At 30.9% G+C, this 19464-nt stretch overlaps 4 protein-coding genes across 14 annotated transcripts; 2 read left to right on the top strand and 2 right to left on the bottom strand.

Moving 5' to 3' along the window:
- The first annotated feature begins 732 nt into the window (after positions 1–732).
- LOC114882923 (L-galactose dehydrogenase-like) lies at positions 733–5349 on the top strand. 8 transcript variants are annotated; one of them, XM_029200123.2, is made up of 9 exons: positions 733–816; positions 2061–2201; positions 2364–2481; positions 2582–2743; positions 2809–3042; positions 3129–3260; positions 3330–3502; positions 4318–4381; positions 5113–5347. In XM_029200123.2, the coding sequence occupies exons 2-9, from the start codon at positions 2065–2067 to the stop codon at positions 5146–5148; spliced, it is 1056 nt and encodes a 351-aa protein (XP_029055956.1). In that variant the 5' UTR covers positions 733–816; positions 2061–2064; the 3' UTR covers positions 5149–5347. The 8 variants fall into 8 exon arrangements, 7 of the variants coding, with proteins under 7 accessions (XP_029055956.1, XP_029055950.1, XP_029055951.1 ...); XR_003790503.2 differs by lacking the exon at positions 5113–5347 and adding an exon at positions 4018–4128 and having other exon boundaries at positions 779–906; positions 4318–4504; XM_029200117.2 differs by having other exon boundaries at positions 779–906.
- Positions 4370–6179, bottom strand: LOC114882924 (N-acetyltransferase family 8 member 3-like). Its single transcript, XM_029200125.2, has 2 exons — positions 5366–6179; positions 4370–5170 (listed from the first exon to the last, which is right to left on the bottom strand). The coding sequence occupies exons 1-2, from the start codon at positions 5662–5664 to the stop codon at positions 4660–4662; spliced, it is 810 nt and encodes a 269-aa protein (XP_029055958.1). The 5' UTR covers positions 5665–6179; the 3' UTR covers positions 4370–4659.
- Positions 6180–6306: 127 nt separating this feature from the next.
- LOC114882922 (KH domain-containing, RNA-binding, signal transduction-associated protein 3-like) lies at positions 6307–14255 on the top strand. 4 transcript variants are annotated; one of them, XR_003790502.2, is made up of 9 exons: positions 6307–6715; positions 7368–7489; positions 7557–7673; positions 7764–8076; positions 8235–8349; positions 8431–8550; positions 9420–9520; positions 12908–13017; positions 13705–14255. XR_003790502.2 is itself a non-coding variant. In XM_029200116.2 (8 exons), the coding sequence occupies exons 1-8, from the start codon at positions 6511–6513 to the stop codon at positions 12913–12915; spliced, it is 1101 nt and encodes a 366-aa protein (XP_029055949.1). In that variant the 5' UTR covers positions 6307–6510; the 3' UTR covers positions 12916–14255. The 4 variants fall into 4 exon arrangements, 3 of the variants coding, with proteins under 3 accessions (XP_029055949.1, XP_029055947.1, XP_029055948.1); XM_029200116.2 differs by having other exon boundaries at positions 12908–14255; XM_029200114.2 differs by lacking the exons at positions 12908–13017; positions 13705–14255 and adding an exon at positions 10673–11789.
- A 1099-nt stretch (positions 14256–15354) lies between these two features.
- Positions 15355–17735, bottom strand: LOC114882926 (chymotrypsin-1-like). The gene is made up of 5 exons (XM_029200127.2): positions 17535–17735; positions 17294–17444; positions 16771–17023; positions 16346–16483; positions 15355–15663 (listed from the first exon to the last, which is right to left on the bottom strand). Exons 1-5 carry the CDS (start codon positions 17584–17586, stop codon positions 15478–15480), a joined length of 780 nt encoding a protein of 259 aa, XP_029055960.2. The 5' UTR covers positions 17587–17735; the 3' UTR covers positions 15355–15477.
- Positions 17736–19464: the final 1729 nt, after the last annotated feature.

Genomic DNA, 19464 nt, shown 5'->3' with positions numbered 1-19464 from the left:
CTAATGAAAGCTACGAAAAGTGATAAATCATCGATAAACTTTTTAAGAATGGCGGAAAAGTTGTAAACAAATTCGTTGTAGAATTGAAAACGTTAAAATGCTATCCAGACCGGAACAGCACGATTCGGTTCGAATCAAGGGGCTCAAATGAGTGGAGCGATATTAAAATCTACGTGGGCAACAGATGGGCCTCGATAGCTTTACGGCGTTCGAGCCAATAACGAAAATCATTAAATTAGCTTTAACCGCCGGTGCACGGTGCACTGTTAACTGCGTACTAATTTTATTATTTAGTATTCGCATAAAAATCCCCGAATTCCCTTCGTTACTTTCAGTTCGTAGCGATACGTTTTATTTCGTTACTAGTTTCGCATTCACGCCAACAGCATAGGTTGGAGGATCAAATTTAAAACGTTTATGCACTTGCATGAATCAAAAGCTACGAATAATTACAATATTATGAGTGACGGTATATTACTCACCACATTTGCAGCAGGGATTACACTAATAAACGATATTTTCTTCATTAAGATCACAAATTAACACTCGCGCCTTATTCGTACGAAGCACCGGACGCCATATTGGATTTAACTCTGTCGAAACAACAGTTTTGGCGGCAAACGTAATTTATCTGTCATCGGTAATGCAATTTCCTTTAAAGTTTCTTTACGTTCGGATCAATAAAACAGACATGATATTAGAACTGTAGTTCAAAAGGATAGCAATAGAGGAGTGCATATCAAAATTTTTGTCTATAAAATTGAGAACCTGCGTCGCTTATTCAGTACTGGTACTGGTTCCTCCGCTCGAGTGTTGGTTTGTAGAGTTGTGTTAAAGTTGTTTAACGGATGCAAAAGTTTGACAAATGAGTAGACAGTTTTGTTTATTTGCAAATACGATAAAAAAGTAATATTTATTTATTCGTAATTGAATTTGATATGTGGTGACGGAGTACTAAAGTATATATAAAAGTACTGGTTCGAGTTATATGATACGTGTTTATTGCATGAGTACTCATTCTTATTAATCCAGGTTGTTTGCAATTGCAGCTTAGCAGATATCCCTTAACTTGATGATAATACTATCTTGACATGTTAATTGATTACTTTCAACTTTCACAAAAATATATACAATATCATATTCTTCAACTTCAAGAGCCCTTGAACATTAATAATATAAAAACAAGATATATTTAACGTGGAAATAAATAGCCTGTTTATTTATATCATATAACAATTACAGAACAGAACAAAAACAGAACAAAAACAGAACACTGTTTATTTATATTATATAACAATTAACAGAAAAATTGCTGTGCATTGTATATAATAAGTATGAAAATTTTCGTTTATATTCTAACATCCGAAATATTAATAATGATGAAATGAATGCAAATAGAATTTTTAATTTATTATTGATGATATTTATAAAATTTGGTAATAAAAATTATTCGATAATTATTAGAAAGTTTGATTAAGAGTTCTGTCTCTTGTTTTAATTTTTTACGAGATTTAAGAGCAAAAGAAGAGAAAGTAAGAGATATAACTAAAAATAAGTAAAATAGAGATAAGAGACTACAAACTTTTTGGATAGGTGGAATCAAACAAATTTTGTTTACGTTTAGAATAGATCAAGAAAGAATATCTGTACATACTTACGTATTTACTTTATAATAAAAATACTAAAAAGAAAACGATAATGCTCTTGGTGGGGCACAAGCGACTTTTTTTCTCTTTACTGTAACAGTTTCAATATCTCTTAAACTTTTATTTTAAAAAGTGATTTATTATCTGTTCTAATTACAGATAACAATATAAAATTCTAATTATACTCGTACTTATCAAATATTATGAAAAATCGTCTTAATAAATTCCTTAGTTCCTACTTGCTTTCAGATTTTTATTATTTTTATTATTGCGATAGACACTGGAATATCAAATCCTTCAATTTTAAAATTAGTTTCTTTTATAGTACTGCGTTCTCTTTTATTTGTCTGTTTAAATAAATCGAATGAAATGATATTCTATTTCTAATTGACTGAATTTATTAATAACTCTTAGAAAAATGTTACCGCCAACTTACGTCGAAGGTTTTCACGACCTGGAAGCTGTGAAAACAATGGAATATAGGCCACTTGGCAAAACCGGCTTATTAGTTAGTAAATTATCACTTGGTGGTGGAATATTTGGTTGCCATTATGGGTTAGTTATTACAAATAATTCTAATAAATAAACTCCATACAATTAAATGTTTACGATAACATTCTACGTACATACAGAAATTATAAACATTACAGAAAGTTTGTAAAAGAAGTTTTAAAAACCTTCTTATTATCTTTTTAATACATTTTATTGCGTCGATAGAGAATTCGATGAAGAAGAAGCTATTGAAGTAATACGTCAAGGCATCAAGCAGGGAATTAATTATATTGATACTGCACCATGGTACGGCCAAGGCCGTTCTGAGACCATAATTGGAAAAGTACTTCAATATTTTCTTTTAAATAAACAACGCCCATATTACGTAAAAATTATTCTTCTAAAAATTATGTTTAACATTCGTATTTTCGTATTAATTTTAGGCTCTCAAAGACATTCCTCGTCAAGCATATTATATCGCGACAAAAGTCGGAAGATATGAATTAAATTACGAAAATATGTTTGATTTCTCGAAAGAGAAAACTAGAAACAGTTTCAATAAAAGTTTAAAACTTCTCGATTTAGATTACGTGGATATCATACAGGTAATAAAACATTTTTTAACTCCTCATTTAACTTCGTTGATTACTGAATTCTTTGATACATACAGGTTCACGACATTGAATTTGCACAAAGCTTGGACGTAATAATTACCCAAACTTTACCGGAATTGTCGGAGAAAGTTGCGGAGGGGAAAGCAAAACACATTGGTATCACCGGGTATCCGGTATCGGTTTTAAAAAAATGTATCGAAAAAAGTAATATTAACATAAGTGTAATCCTGAGCTATGCAAGATACACGTTAATAGACAATACTTTGTGCGAATACATTCCATTTTTTAAGGTACAATTTTACCACAGTGTAATAAATTATTTACATAACACAACAGATAAATATGTCATATATTTTTTCTAATTTTTCTAATTTAGGAGCACAACATTGGCATAATTAATGCTGCAGCACCATGTATGGGATTATTAACTAATAAGGGTCCACCATCTTGGCATCCAAGTTCAGATAATACTAAAAAGATATGCGCCGAGGCTGGAAATTATTGCAAGGTGAAAAAATATATCTTTAGTATTTAATAAAAATATTTCAACTACCATATTGAAAGATTATATTTCCAGGAGCATGATACTGAATTAGCAAAATTAGCATTATGGTACACTATGCAATGTGAAGACATAGCCACTTACCTGGTTGGAATTCAAAACTTAAAAGAGTTGAAGATGAACCTTAATGTACTTAAAAATGGCATTACAGAAAGGGAGGAAACTCTATTACAAGAAGTTCAGGAAAAGTGAGTATAATAATAAATTAGTAAGACAATATTATTATCTTTGCACAATCATGAGAAAAATGTATCATGTTATTAATGATTAATATTATTTAATATATTATTAATCTAATATATTATTTAATCTAATATTATTTAATGATCTTTATAAGAACTATACGAAAGTATAAAAATACAATTATTCTGTGACAAAGATTTGCTATTATGATAAGCTGTATGGAGCTCTATTTGTAATGGTTTTTCATGTTACATTAAACATTTCATACTGTGTTGAGGGTACTACCAAGATTTATTACAGGAATAAGGCAATGCTGTTTAATGAATTGTATTTATTAAGTTATATACAAAATTCAGGCTAAAGTAATGTTTCAGGAAATAATTTGAAAGAAAGCATGCCTTATCTTGCATCCTCCAAGCCCTCTCATACTACTTATTCAAGTTCTTTTGTAGAGTATTCTGTTATAAAATCTAAAGTCACATATCTTAAAAAATAAATACTCTCTTCTATGTGCCCCTAGTTCCAGCTATCAGAGTTTTTTAAAGTATCTAATGTAGGATTATATCTTATCCACACATTTCTGTGATACATAAGTCTTCAGACTTTCATATAATACTTCATCTCTAAGTTGGTGAGTTATTAAAGTAAAAATTCCTGCATAACATAAGAATCATTTTCATAATACTGCTAACAAATTGAATTGAAAATTCATTAAGTAGTGAAATAACGCCAGTCCATAAAGCTCATAAGCGACTAATGCTGCTTTTTTACATACTACAAATATATATGTATAAATAAAATAATTTTTCTATTATTTCAGATACATGAGTAAAATAACAGAACGACATTGGGAGAATAACGAGGTTCAAATATATTGGAAAAATGTAAGAAAGTAAGAAAATATATTTTGTTACATTCTTCTATACATATGATTCATACAACATAAAGTTATAATTTGTTATTATACTAAATGTTGAATTATATAATAAACATTTATTACCACATTATACTTTCAATATGTTTCTATATAAAATATAAATAGTTCTATTTAATTAGTTATAAATTTAACTTGTAGAAACATTTTCTCTGGAAATATATGTTTGAGTTTATGAATGTATCAAAAATTCAACTCAAGCATTAGATCAAATATCAGATCTAATTCTTATTGATTAAGCATTGATCTGTTGTATTCTGTAGGCACATAATCATCTTCACCAGGTTTAATCTGATATGTCAATTCATACATTAATATAGATATGAGTGGACCCAATATAGGTTTATGATACATTTGTTGCAACTCGAAACCTTTTTTAAGACATAGTTCTCTTCCACCTTCTGTATATTCAGAAGCAACAATATTAGCACAGCTATACCCTTGATCCATAGCAAACTGTACAGCAACATTAATTAAGCATGAAGCTATTCCTTTCCTTCTATATCTCTCATGTACATAGAGTCTTTTGATCCATGCACCTTTGTCTAATCTATGACTTTTACACAAAGCAACAGTTCCTACAATCCTTTTTATTTGAGATGAAATATCAATGTTTGAATCACGAAACTGCTGTTCTGTCATAATGGTGTAATGTATATTCTTTGGATCATTTGTCATTAGGTAAGGTTCAAATGCTTCAGCAACCCAAAAGCATGAAAATGCATTGGACATGTACATCCTGTTATAATAGATGATGCAGTTTATACAATGAAATTTCTTCCGTTAGAATTGTTTTACTTCATTTAACTTTTTATGTATATGTACTTTTAAGCTCATAAAAAATATGAGATATGCAATAGCAAAGAAACTGATAATTTTAAATAATTATTAAAATGAATAGAAATTAATGCACATAAATAAAAGGAAACTTTACCTTGGTACATTAGAAACTTCTTCATTAACTTCCATAGTTTTCGCAGTGAAAGCTATGTAAGTTCCAACATACACAAGAAAAATAACAAGGGGTATAACTAAGAAACAAACTGTGAGAGGCAATCCAAAGAAAATGAACATTATAGCGGCGAATAGTATCATCAACTGGAATGTTAATTCCTTTAATACAATTCCAAAAAATGTTGAACTTAAAGATGACATAACACCGGATTTTGCTAACTCTTTACAGTGAATTTCATCACCCGGCTTATAGCTTCGTATTACTACTATATGACTCATTTTAAAAATATTTGTTTACACTAATTTACGACTTTTATACATAATTAAAAACCGAAAGCGTATATTATCATCTTGCGAGGTTACGTTCAATAATTTACTTATGCTAATATTTTCGATATTCTCGCCATCTGTACATAATAAAAACACCTATTCACCAACTTATAACATACTCAAAATTTGGAGAAATCATAGAACATATCTATTAAATACTTTTGAATTATTTTCTATTATATGTTTAAATAAATATATATTATTACTTCCTAGTTCCAAATATTTCATTCAGTTAAAAAGGATATGAGGAGATGGGACTTCCCTCCATCAACTTGACTCACGACTCACTCTATACAACTTCTACATGACAGAAGATAGTATTTTTCTGCCTAAAACTCCGTTCATATCTACCGGCATACAATATGTTTCAAAATTGAAAGCAAATTAAAAAATTTAAGTTCATAACAAATAAACAGATTTTAACTAAAAGTGAGTTAGTCTGATAGTAGGAGATTCCCCCTACATCCCATTAAATTTGGTATGTTTCTGAATATATATAGATAGTGTTTAAATTATAAAAAAAGATATCTTATTACATTAGAGTATTGAACTTATGTTAGATTACATATAAATATTATCTGAATAATCTAAGAGTAACAAATGAGTTAGTATATGCATGAATATGCACCTTAAGGTTTGTAAGATATGGAATAGTGAGCGTTCAGCCATTGTAACTTAGCTGTAAACCCACGTCTGCTCCGTTTAATGATCAGCTTCCGTCTTTTACCTGACTAACAAAACCGTTATTTTTTTCTGTTTATCACTACCGAAGTATTTGATAAGAGGGTATCAATCATGAGTGATAGACAGAGCAACGGTGAGTACAAATATCAAAGAGATGAAAATGCCGACGTTAAAGTAAGAGTATCATCGGAGAAAGAACGAGATGAAAAGGAGCATCAAGTTGACAAAGCCGGAGAATATGTTCGGGAGCTTTTGCAAGAAAAAGTTGAATTGGATTCGCAGAAATGGCCTAATTCAACTAGACTACTTGATCAAGGTAATATTTATTGTTGTAATTACATTAGTATTCACCTTCTTCTTTTTTTATTTCAGCTCCATTATTATTACTATTCTCATTGATGTGTCCTATTTTGTTGCAAATTTGTTTTTCTTGTATTAGTGTTATGCTTATTTCCCATGCAGTTTTAATCTCTTATTCCATACAATTTTATGGTTAGGCTAAATAAGTCTAATGAGTGATGCTTAAGGTTAGGCTTCTTATTCATAACTTAAATTAAGTTAATTAATTGATCACAGTTACCTTTAAGTATTGTTACCTTTATAAGTTAAGTGTGTCAAATGATATGTATATATTACTTAATATCAATTTATTTTATAATAGACGTTATTAACAGATAACTTTTTATTTTTACAGTAGCTATTATTTTTTGTTTATTAATGTAAAATTAGAAATACAAGTCATACCTGTTTCAACACATTAATGACATACATTACTTAAAATTTTTAGGTACTTTTATTATTAAGTATACTTTCTATTTAAACATATAATTACTTCTTTATTAACATTTCTGTAATAAATAAATTAATGTACGTTTAATTGATTTATTCACCTGAAGAAAATGAAATAATGTTCGAAATCATGATAATGAAAATAATCTCGAATTAAAGGTGAATGATTTATTCTACAGAAATTCAGAAGACTCAAGCCATTGGAAAACCAGTAAGGGATCCGAAATATGTAGATATTTATCGCGAAAAACCGATTCGTGTTTCGGTTAAGGTATTGGTACCTGTTCGGGAACATCCAAAGGTAATCGCGTTCTTTTTATGCTCTTTATGCAAATAGGAATAAACTTATACAGTAATATTATTTCCAGTTTAATTTCGTTGGAAAGTTATTGGGTCCCAAAGGTAATTCTATGAAACGTTTGCAAGAAGAAACGATGTGTAAAATGGCGGTGCTAGGACGAGGATCAATGAAAGATCGTCAAAAGGTATCTACCACAATTTATCCGGATGAAAGGATTAAAAAAATAATAACACAAAGAAATTTTTGAGTACCGCTGAAGTTACTGTTCATTTAGGAAGAAGAATGCCGTATGTCTCTTGATCCAAAATATGCTCATCTTTCGGATGATCTTCACGTTGAGATAACAGCTTTAGCACCTCCTGCGGAAGCTTATGCCCGTATCGCGTTCGCATTGGCCGAAGTTAGGAAGTATTTGATTCCTGATAATAACGATAATATACGTCAGGAACAAATGCGAGAAATGGAGATGAGCATGACCGACGATCCAACGAGTGCCGACGACAGAAGGCCTTCTATAAGAGGCGTGCCAAGTGGCGGTGGAATACTGAGACCCACTGCAAGACCTACGATGCCACGATCTTCCAGAGGTAATTAGGATGATGGAGAAACAGTGATACATCACTGAAATATTGCTAGTAGTAAATTTAGTTTCTTACGATCTATCGTCTGAATGATGCCTTAAGGCTCAAAGTAAAAAGAAACTATGATTTGGCTATCTATGTATTTTTTAATATTTCTAATTTAGCGGCTATACTTCCACCACCTTCGAGTCGAGGGCCAATTTCGCGTCAAGTATCAGCAAAAAGTAAAGTATTCTCCATTTTGGACCGCGCTAGAGTTGCTATGGATCAGAGCTACGGGTAAGAGTTTATGCTTATCCACTAAAGATGGATGTTCTTTCAAATATTTTTTAAAACGTATGGAAATTGTTTTATTTGTAGTTACGAGACTGCTACCCCTCCTCCAAGCAATCGCGTTGGATCCCATCATGATTATGATTATCACACGTCTACCAGTGGTAGTAGTCGATATGGAGATCGGCATTACACATCGGCGTCGGGGTAAGTATAATACACATTTTGTTAGAGAGGGTTATTAATAATACTTCTTTAATTTCCGCAAGAATATGTTTCTCTTATCAAATGCTAAGTTTCTTCACATTTCTAATTTAGTCATATTTTTGAAAATTCTTAGCTACTTCTGTAGCAGATCAATATGAATGTTAAAAATTTAAATAGATAATAGTGTGTGAAATATTCTTTCTCTATCTCAAACCGTTTCCGAGTTAGCTGGTTGGAGGTCGAACTTTGGTTACAGCTTCTGAACTTGAATTATCTCAATTAAAACAAAACATAATGTCAATATTCAAATTCGAGCTTATCTTTAGAGATATTGTTCTTTAACCCTTTGACTGCTATGGACGCAGATATGCATCAGGTGAATGCTGTCGATGTCGACTATGGGCGCACATATGCGTCCATAGTATGTTTCTTGTGTATCTTAATTATAATCAAATAAGAATTATTAATGCATATTACTAATTACATACCATATGTTATTAGATTATAATGATGTAATAAAACAGTGAAAAAATAAATTGAGAAATGAAATGAAATAAAAAAGAAAAATGATAAGTGTCATTGACTTAATTCTTATTTCGTACACACAAAACGTTTAAGCCTGGAGTACCCAGCAGTCAAAGGGTTGAAATGTATCAGTATCTCCGATACCTCTGTTTTACTTGTACGTAAGGTTTTCCTCTTGCATCTCGTAATTGATCCATCCTAAGTTCAACATTTGAAGTTTAGTTTGTTTTTTTTTTCATCGTGAAATTAACAGCTGATGCAACTCGTACTTTTCTCCACTGACTATGCGATGTGTAGAATAATTTAGTTGTTTAATGTGCCATGTACTTTTATACGTCATTTAGACATGATATGTATCCTTCCTCGAGGTACACGACTTACGAGTACGATGACGATGCTGTCCCGCACTCTTCGCACGACTACTACGAAACATCCGAATATCCAGGTAATGTACTACTTTTTTTCTCATTACTGTTTCCTTAGTATAAAAATTTAACAATTAATTAAATATAAATTACCGTAAATATTCGCATGCGTGATGTGCACAACGTTAACATAATTCCCGTTAAAATATCTTAATACATTAATTTATACGTAAATTAAATATTCCAAATTGAATCACATTGAACGAGCAATTTGATAATTTAAAAATCTTTGAAAAATTATCGGAGCATGAAATAGACAATAAAAATTAGTTTAACATACTTAAAGTTCTTAAGTAGAGACTTAAACGTATCAGAATCCTAAAAAGTAAAAAAAAAAGAAAAAAAAAGACATTAATATAACGGCTTATAGCTGTAATAATTAACTCTTGTAAATTCTTGAACTTTTGCAACAATTTCATAATTAAATCGAACAAATATAAGAAGTATAAAACGATGATTATTGTATTAATGAAATGCGTATTGTTCCTTTAAAATTGAAATACGTTCTCTTCCATATTGAAAGCTAAAACGGTCATGGAATGGCTTCACATAACCGTGTGCGATCTTAAATAAGCTAAATCCTTCAGTCCTTTTACGATCAGTTCAATTATAGTCCGCGACATTTGACTAAATCTAGTAATACTTTTCTTGTGTTGCTGTCTACTGACAAGAGTTTCAAATTAATATATTCAGTTTCAACGGAAGATATTGCAAGTTCAGCAAAATAATCAGTGGATATTTTAACAACGCTGCAATACATAAAGTTAATTAAATATTGGCATACAGAGGAAGAAATAACTTGTTTAGATTAACCGATATTGCCACCTTCTATAAATATAATGAAGAGTATTTCGGCGTATTTATCAACAAGAGTATATACAAACAATTATCAGTATTTTTAGGAATCTAAGAACATTACTGATACCTGATATAAATTATTATTCGTCATTATTCATGATAAAAATATAGTATATTAATTTGGAATTCAATAGACAATATCATAGAAAAATTATGATATGCGTGCAATCAAATATCATGGACTATACGTTTCGAATTAACATAACGCTGTCGCTTCGCGTAGCATAGTTAGGAGAACATCCGATTAATAATATCGTCGTGGTGCATTAAATTAACTGAAATAATGCAAATGAATCACTCCATGAAATTCGCAGAGGAATCATCGAGCCGCGCATGGAAATCGTACAAGACGACAACGACATCGGGCTCAAGCTCGCGCTACCGCAACGCTCCGTATTCACGACCCTCCAAGTAAAAGAATCCCCCCCAAAAGAATCATCCAAAATTTCTCTTAATTTTTACGTACCCAGGACACTTGCTGAGACAATTTTTTTCATAGCTCTAAACGCGTAATCTTCATAATAATAACCTACGGTGACTGCGATGCTAAAATCTATCAACACAACCAAACGATATTACAACTTTTCATAGTATTGTGACGATCAGTCGAATTGGTACAGTAGATCCGTTCGATTCTCGAAGTTGCTTAGGCGATTTACAATATCCGTTAGATTGATATTTACCCTTGTTTTCTGACGAGTTCTTTTTGGGAGATGCTGTTTTGTGTTCGTGTCCATTTCTTTCCTTTCGCTGGTGAATTTCAGTGGCGTGTGCTTTTCTAGCCACTGGATAAGTTGAAATACCATGAAAAGTGTCTCAGCGATTTCGATGTTTTTATCATGAATATTCGTCCCGTAGAAGGTCTGAATTAATTAATTTTATGTCGTAACATTCACGAGATCGACCATTGATCTTTTTGTACCCGTTCCTTCGAATCCTTTTCATTTAATTTTTCTTCCAAATAAAAACAAAAAAAAAACGTCACGTCAGAGTGGAAGGCTTGAGGACCAAGAGGATCGATGGAATGCAAACAAGTAAAATTGTGAAATAAAAAACCGTCGGAGCTGTGTCATGAAATTTCATTTTTTTCTATAGATTGAATGTTTCGTATCTCTTTTTGCTATTCCATTTTGTACATCTATCTTGGATAAGTTTTTGCATTTTTGTTTTGGGATTGGCAATATAGTTCGATGAAAAACTATAAAATATACATATAAATATTTTGAGAAGTTCATTTTTATCCGCGATACTTCAATTAAAAGGAAAAGGTATTCTTTAGTTTTTAATACTTCACGCACTAAACATAGCTCGGACAGTCGTGTGTATTATAATAAATTAGCAATACATGTTTAAAAGAGAAAAATGAAGTAAATATTGTAAATTTACGAATGATTAAATAAGTTGCATACGATTATGCAAATTGTACCGTAATTCGTGTAATATTAATTGTGTATAGTGTTTAACTAATTAAAACAATTTAAAAAGAATATAAATAAGCTTTAACGAACACGTATATAGTGACACGTGAAAAAATATACGAATTGATAAATTTCTGTACTTTATTGTAAAGATATGATATAGCATCAAAGTTATAAAAAAAAAAAAAAAAAAAAGGAAGACATTGTAATCTTGTAACTATTCAGTATAAGTAGCAGCTCCGCTTTAGCTATTAGGACGAGTAGGTGAAGAGTCATATCTTGATTGAAAATTTATTTTTCAAGGATTATAATGGTGTTAGTTTAAATTGCCAGAAATTTATAGTTTTCGAGATATTAATAAAAATTCGTACACTCGCGATCAAACTAAGCTTTTCAGCGACTCAGAGGAAGCAGAAATTTTCAAAATCCTAATCTCAACGATATTAATGTTAAAAGTGAACTACGAATTTTCGCTAATTTAGACTAACACTACTGTAATCTCAGAGATGTAAGTATTTGATTCAGGTATGATGCGCCTTCCTAACTTGTTATCTAAATGACTAAAGCCGTGCCACTGGCGCTATAAGTTCCATTCAAAGGCATAAAATCAAATTAAAATTCTAATCAATTAACAGACAAAAAATAAATAAACAGATGTTTAGATCTAACAAGTAATCTTAATATGTTGAAAAATCTCCAAACAACATGTTTATCTATATACTAGTAATTATAACAGCCTGTTTACATTGGAATTTTCGTACTTAATTCTTCTAGAGATTAAAAAAAATGAAAAAAGAGAAAACGGCGAAGCGTTAATTAATATTAAGATGTGATGTGGAAACAATATAATAAAATCTATTTAACTTTCTTCTAAATGTTTTAATGTATCTTAACTACGTTAACATAGAAATGAAATAAAAATTAAAAAGAAAAATCGTATCAAATACTTATTATACAATATGTTAAATACCAAACGTGGTTTAATCTGTATTAAGTTTTAATCTCTGCACGTTATTTAAATTTTAATTAGTAATAAAATTGATATGTAGAAAAAAAGATACTGTGTAAAGCTTCATTTGAAGCATTTGAAACATTTACTTTTAACATCTTTTTTTCCTGTATCCCTCTTAGGTGTATAGAAGAATAAGGAAGATCGCGCGGGAACGCGTTTTTCTGGGTCGAAATATTTTAATCTCCTTCTGTTTCTCTGTTCAGTGGAGTTTCAAGTGCCTTCGTATCACGTGAGTATGATTGAATTTTTTAAGGTATTTTCGTTAGAGCGATAATTGAGTTTCGTATACAGAGGGAAATGTCCTACTGTTAATGTGGTTCGCTTATAATAATTTTTTGTTACAGTATATTCATCTCCATAACAGACTTTTATTCTTTGTTATATTGAGATTTGTAATTTTAGCGAAACTTTCCAGGATTTCTAGTATCATAATGAAATTTTTTTATTTCATTGAAATAGTTTAACTCATTGATGAAATTTTTGTTTAATTCCAGTTTAAAATTAGTTATGTGAACTACAATTGAAATGTTTACCATTTAAAAAAATCTTCATTCCAGATTCAAAGTTAATTGTTTTTTATTCTATGATCGCGATTTTATTAACTTAATTTATCGAGGGTTGATAATAAAAAAAATGAGTTAAACTGTTTTTCAGTTTCATGTTAAGATTGTTTAAGAGACATATGAGCCAGTTCTAAAGTTTGGTGGTAAAAGTACCAAGCTCCTCTTACATGCATAGTATAGGGTGTTTCAAAATGGTTGTGTAAAAAAAGTCCTTTAGATTGCAAAATGACAGAAAACTTTTCTATTTCTTTAGAAACAAAAAACCTGCAGTGAACAACCTTTTTAAGATACCTAATAAACTTTCTTTCTTAGTTACGTACAAAAATCTATGAGATAGTGAGACTTTCTTTCAGGAAACGGAATGTTCAGACAACACAACGTTACATCAATCGACGAGGAAGTTACAAAAGTTCATTTTTAAACAGTGACGATAATAGAAACTAACATTTAAGCATTCCTGAAATTCAGTGTCTAATTTGGTGATTGTTATCGTGCAAAAGACAGAAACTCACCAAATTTAATCTCCACTCAGTATATTTTTATGGTATTTTAAATGAGATTAGTATTGAATGTGAATTTTCATAACTATTTTAATTAGATTTTTCTGTTATATCGTCCAGACATCATTGACGTTATTAAATGTAAGCTTCCTATGCGATTTGAAATTTCTCTAACAATGTTTAATTAATAACTAAAGTGATTATGTGGTGTAAGTTACTGTAATCATTCGAGTTTTCGAATGGACTGATGACAATTACAAATTCTATTTCTATACGACTATAAAGAGATAGATATCATTTGATGAATATAGTGAATATAAGTGTGTGTCCTATAAATATGTTCATTCAAAGTCTGTGTTGAAAGTCTTCAATGGAAAATAAATAAATTGAACGTAAGAAGTAAATCAATGTTTCATTGTTACTTTTGCAACAGATATTTAATAAGAATAAGTGTATTCTTCTCATTTACGTTTAAGTGTTATCAACAATTTATAGATAAGTATTTGAAAAACTAATAGCAAGTACACCAGTGCGGCCACTAGGTGTCATCGATTTGCGCTTAACTAAGTTATAATTAATTATTTTGACAACCCACTCGCTTTAGCGATTAACTATTTATTTGAGAAAATTTTGTTCTTTCTCGAATACCAAAGTGCCTCCTATGAGGCATAATGCCTGTTGACTCGAGGCAGTGACTGAAGTGTAAGACTATTACAGGGAAGTTTCACCTATTAAATTAATGTTCTTTATATATTAATTAATGAAAGTGTGGCTTTACGCAAAAATTGCGCGTATTGCATCACAATTGTTGACGCCGATAAAGTACGCGACAATTATATCGACAAGTGAAATATAAGACCTGTAAACGAACAAATCGTGAAACAGGGAATTCAGGTAGTGATAGATACGCCCGTATTTAACGAAATATAAGATCTAGATAAACAAACAAATTGCGAATTAGTGAGTGCAAGATAGCGATGGATTTGTCCGGAAATAGGGAAATATAAGACCTAAAAACCAAACAAATAGGGATGAATATGACATATAATAGTGAAAGATTAGACATAGAAAGAGTATAAAATATTAGAAAGAAGGAAATATAAGAATATACCTAAACTTATTTCTCCTTACCTGTGAGCTGGGTATACTTGAAAAGCTAGAAGAAAATATCGTAGTATACTTACCTGAGTTTGCATATCGTCATAATGGCATCCGGTGTGTCAGGGACCCCGGAGCTAAAATTGTGCAACCAACAGACTTTCTATAGAAAAATTGAAACCGCTGTAACTTTTGACTCCGACCACTTAGCCGCACAAACGAAGTGGTTTTGAGCTAGACTCGGCGAGACCTTTCTAGTACATATCAAATTTAAAAGTGACACAGACGGACGTCTTTGCTTTTTATATATATAAGATAAGATAAGATGTTTTCCAGTTGTATAGTTATTTTGGGACACTGGGATATTTGGGAAGGTACATATTCGATTTAATAAAACAATTGATGTTTGTGACTAACAGTTTTGTTACTCTTAATAACAGTTTTATTATAAGAATTATTATAAGAATATTTGCATCGTCAAACTTTATAGCCAGTTAACAAAATGTCATAATTATTGATTTAAGCGATCTAAATTGCGTCTGCTGGTGGTTCATCAACTTCTCCTTTGCGCATGTTAAATTGTTGTTGCTTAATCCAGAAGTCGAAAGAGGACACCCTGGTGTACACGTCAGGGTATCCACCAGCGCAAGGCCTTCCAAAGGATGCGATACCAATTTGTACACCGTTGGAAACCAGAGGACTACCGGTGTCACCCTATTAGAATATTAGAATAATATATATTGGAATATTCTAATACATATTAGAATATTGAAATTTACAATTTTTAAATATTTGAACGATGGAACTTTAAAATCTTAAATTGATAAAAGAGTCAGGCCATCGTTATGTCATTCTCATTCTCTCTAATCATAGCAATATAGCTGCGACAAATGTACGACGTGCCAGAAATATACATCGCTCGATATATTAATCTTTTATATTCTGTAAACACTTTTTATCCCTCCTTTTTTAATGAGATAATTAATAACCGGTGTCACGCATTCTTGACTATCTAACTTTTTATTTAATTATTCTTTATCTTAATTTTATCTATTATATCAATTGCGATCTGTCGATAGATAATTTTGCAGCGTAGATTATAAAATGTTTCAAATATATTTTTTATAATAAAAAATTATTGCCGACTGGGTTTTACTACCATCTGTTATTAAAACGCGAAGCTACTGATTACTTTAACTTTGTATTCTCTGATGGTGCTATCGTGAACTGCAAAATTGATACAAAAGGTGTTCGCTAAATGCCCGCGCGTTTAATGCACGCCGAAGCGAATGCGTATTGTACTTGCAACAAAGTAGTACTAAAGAAGATTATGATAAAAGATGATCACAGCAGTAGTTGAATATTATTCCGCGCAAAATAGATTAATTTTACTTACAACGCATGCTCCTTTACCGTAATTACTGGAAGTACAGATATGAGAATTTATCACATTTGAGAATTTCTGTTTACATCTCCACTGATTTTCAACAGTCAGATTTACATACTGCAAGACTCTTGGATTACTTCCGCCTAGCTGTATAAACAAATTCAAATTAAATTTTACTTTAACTCCTTCTCCTATGATTTCTTTATAGTTGCGTCAGACAGAGCTAACTATTCGTTGCTTGAATTTTGAAACAAATAGAGAAAATTTAAATACATATAGTGCATTCATCTCATTCAACGATTCTTGAAATAGAATTAAGCTAAAAATTCAACCATACTAAAAGTACTAGCCAAAGACTATAATTTGCGTTACGAGTGTGACTCGATATTACATGGCAAAGAGTTAATTTAAAGTAATTAGAACGCTATACTTACTGAAAGTTTTCCCCACCCGGTTAAAAAACAAGACGCTCCTTCGTAAGAGTAATTGCCACTAGCTAATGGGATCGGTTTGATCAGATTATTGAAAAGAATGTTTCTCTTGACTCCAATCAAAGCTATGTCGTTCGTATTAGTCGCCACGGTGTAGTTACGATGAACTACAACTCTGTCAATTTCGTACGATACTCCAGTCCCATTAAAAAGAACTGTTCCAGCATTAATGGAAATATTCCTTATATCACCCAATCTATCGAAAAATGAAATTTGTTGAGATAGAGGTATTAATCGATAACTCTTTTACTGTTAATCAGTGGCGGCACCATAAGGGCTGTATGGTTTGTACCCTTCAGTATAAAAGAAAAGCTTCCGTTGTAAACGATAATATTTCAAAAATAATTACTGTTAGTTTTTTTAATAATGAAGTAATTTTTTCAATTCAAAATTGCTTCAACCCTATCACTATAAATTCTTACTAGCCGCCACTATTGCTAACGTTTTTGTTGCACGTGAAACGTACCCTTGAGCACACTGTGCTGCCGTAAGGATATATCGAGAATTGATAATGGATCCACCACACAAATGGACTCCTCTCCTTCTGATTGACACTTGGTAAGGAAACATTCCCACTGGGGCATCTCTGCCACCGACAATTTCAGTTTCGGAGAAGCCTGCGGGAGGCACACAGATTTATTATTAAACTTCGAAACTAAAGAATCGAAACTTTGAAAGTTTCATTTGAAATGGAAAGAGTACAATACCATATGTGACGGCAATAAGGCAGAGCAGAAGAGGAACACTTAAAGCTCCCATGTTGAAGAAAACACAGTAATCAACTCTTGAAAATTCTTGGGCTGATCGCTTTATATACTTAGGTGTCGTAAATGTGAAAATTACGTAATTAGATAAATAAAGTGCTTGATTTTTCCAAGAAAATGCTGATAATTCATTTCACGACCATTGATTTTTAATCAAGAATATAATGTTTCAAGTATTCAATTCCATGAAACGTCCTCTATCGATTGCTTTACTATGATATTAAATTAATTATTACGTCAAAAGGATATTTCTTTTACGATATTAAGTCTCTTAATTATTTATTATAACATTATGTTATAAAGTGTACACAATTTCCCTTTAAGGATTCTTGATTATGCGAATCGCAATTAAAAAAAGAATTAAAATTTGATTATATTGTGGAACTGCCACTGTGCTCGATCGATATTTTATAATGGTCGAAACAAGTCTCGAGACTATGGTTCATTAATTACAACATCGATGTTTTATGACATGATATAATCTTCGATAACTTATTTCTAATCAGACGTACTCGAATAGATTATCGTCCCGGAACATTAACTAGACTACAAAATTAGGTATCATTCACATATTACACCTGTCTCCCTACACAAATCGAGGCAAAATTAAGACAAAATTGTCCTACCTAATCATAAACTTACAACCTGCCTATGTAATATTCTAAAGAGATATAAACGAATACATGTAATGGAACTGTTGATTGTGCTGTTCTTACCAAAATAATTCCTGTAACAAACTAAAAAGGATTATTATAATCCTTATTATAATCCTAGATATATTAATAATAACTATTAGTAATTAATTAGAATAAATCAAAATGTTACCAATTCTTCAAATCAATACCAACTACTACCAAATGTCTGCAACAAATAAAAGAAATTCGAATTCGAATTCAATCGAATTCAATAATTGATGTAAAATAATATAATACGTAGACTACTCGTACCTCTGTACTATGTACATACAGTGTACAGAACGACTCTCTCGATACATCTGATTACCTCGAAGTACGCGAGAGAAATGCCAGGACCTCGTTTACGATTTCTCATTAATTAGAAATATTTTCAAAACGCTAATGTTGGTAAATAAATCTTTACATCTTATACTTTTAAATCTTTATTAATAAATCTTCGACATAGACATTAATATCTCAGAGATAACATTGATAAACGTTTTGACATTTAAGGCATTTATACTAAAAGATACGCTAATCTAATGTTCGATCAGACTAAAATGTAATATCAAGTCTGTCGATCACATACATTATCTGTTTTTTGTTCAAATATTATTCTTTATCTTTTAAATCAATCTTAACCCTAATCTAATCATTCTTATACATGCTACACTTCACGGTAGGAAATTCCGGATCTCTTTTTGGATGATTTATAATTATCTAATGAATAAAATAAGCAGAATTTGATGAATAATGTTCAATCATTATAAAGGCATGTAGACGAAATCACGTAGATTTCAACCACCTTTCAACGCACAAAGCAATTGTTGCATTAATTGCAATTTTTATTTCGCAAAGATATAGTACGTATTAACAGTAAACGTAAAAGGCAAGTGATATCTGAATCAGCAAAGACAGGAGACTTGTCTTTGTGTTAGGTGAAAAGATAAGTATATCATATGTGAAGGATGCTTAACTTTGGAGGCAATTTTTAAATTCTAATCAAAATTTACAGATGATAATGTGATCGAGTACGTCTGATCAAAAAAAAAGATTGTTCAAGATTGTGTTATGATATGAAAATTGATGTTATAATTAATGAAACATCAAAATTTTTCTATACGATACATTCAATTGTTAATTTTATTTTTAATTGTAATTAGCACAGTTGAGGATGATTAAAGGAAAACTATGTATAT

Source organism: Osmia bicornis, chromosome 1 (assembly GCF_907164935.1).
Source record: "Osmia bicornis bicornis chromosome 1, iOsmBic2.1, whole genome shotgun sequence".
NCBI lineage: Eukaryota > Metazoa > Arthropoda > Insecta > Hymenoptera > Megachilidae > Osmia > Osmia bicornis.
Note: the sequence above shows the minus strand (reverse complement) of the source record. Positions and strands in the feature narration are given on the sequence as shown.

What these genes read in the sequence shown, in the direction of transcription:
- LOC114882922 (XM_029200114.2), top strand. Translation starts at nt 6,511, where the DNA reads ATGAGTGATAGACAGAGCAACGGTGAGTACAAATATCAAAGAGATGAA. An exon ending in CTGTTCGGGAACATCCAAAG is followed by an intron (nt 7,490 to 7,556) that starts GTAATCGCGTTC and finishes TATTATTTCCAG; the next exon opens with TTTAATTTCGTTGGAAAGTT. An exon ending in CATTACACATCGGCGTCGGG is followed by an intron (nt 8,551 to 9,419) that starts GTAAGTATAATA and finishes TACGTCATTTAG; the next exon opens with ACATGATATGTATCCTTCCT.
- LOC114882924 (XM_029200125.2), bottom strand. Translation starts at nt 5,664, where the DNA reads ATGAGTCATATAGTAGTAATACGAAGCTATAAGCCGGGTGATGAAATT. An exon ending in GAAGTTTCTAATGTACCAAG is followed by an intron (nt 5,171 to 5,365) that starts GTAAAGTTTCCT and finishes CTATTATAACAG; the next exon opens with GATGTACATGTCCAATGCAT.
- LOC114882926 (XM_029200127.2), bottom strand. Translation starts at nt 17,586, where the DNA reads ATGGGAGCTTTAAGTGTTCCTCTTCTGCTCTGCCTTATTGCCGTCACA. An exon ending in CCTTATTGCCGTCACATATG is followed by an intron (nt 17,445 to 17,534) that starts GTATTGTACTCT and finishes TGCCTCCCGCAG; the next exon opens with GCTTCTCCGAAACTGAAATT. An exon ending in ACGGTAAAGGAGCATGCGTT is followed by an intron (nt 15,664 to 16,345) that starts GTAAGTAAAATT and finishes ATATTCTAATAG; the next exon opens with GGTGACACCGGTAGTCCTCT.
- LOC114882923 (XM_029200117.2), top strand. Translation starts at nt 866, where the DNA reads ATGAGTAGACAGTTTTGTTTATTTGCAAATACGATAAAAAA. An exon ending in AGGCTGGAAATTATTGCAAG is followed by an intron (nt 3,261 to 3,329) that starts GTGAAAAAATAT and finishes TTATATTTCCAG; the next exon opens with GAGCATGATACTGAATTAGC. An exon ending in TTACAAGAAGTTCAGGAAAA is followed by an intron (nt 3,503 to 4,317) that starts GTGAGTATAATA and finishes CTATTATTTCAG; the next exon opens with ATACATGAGTAAAATAACAG.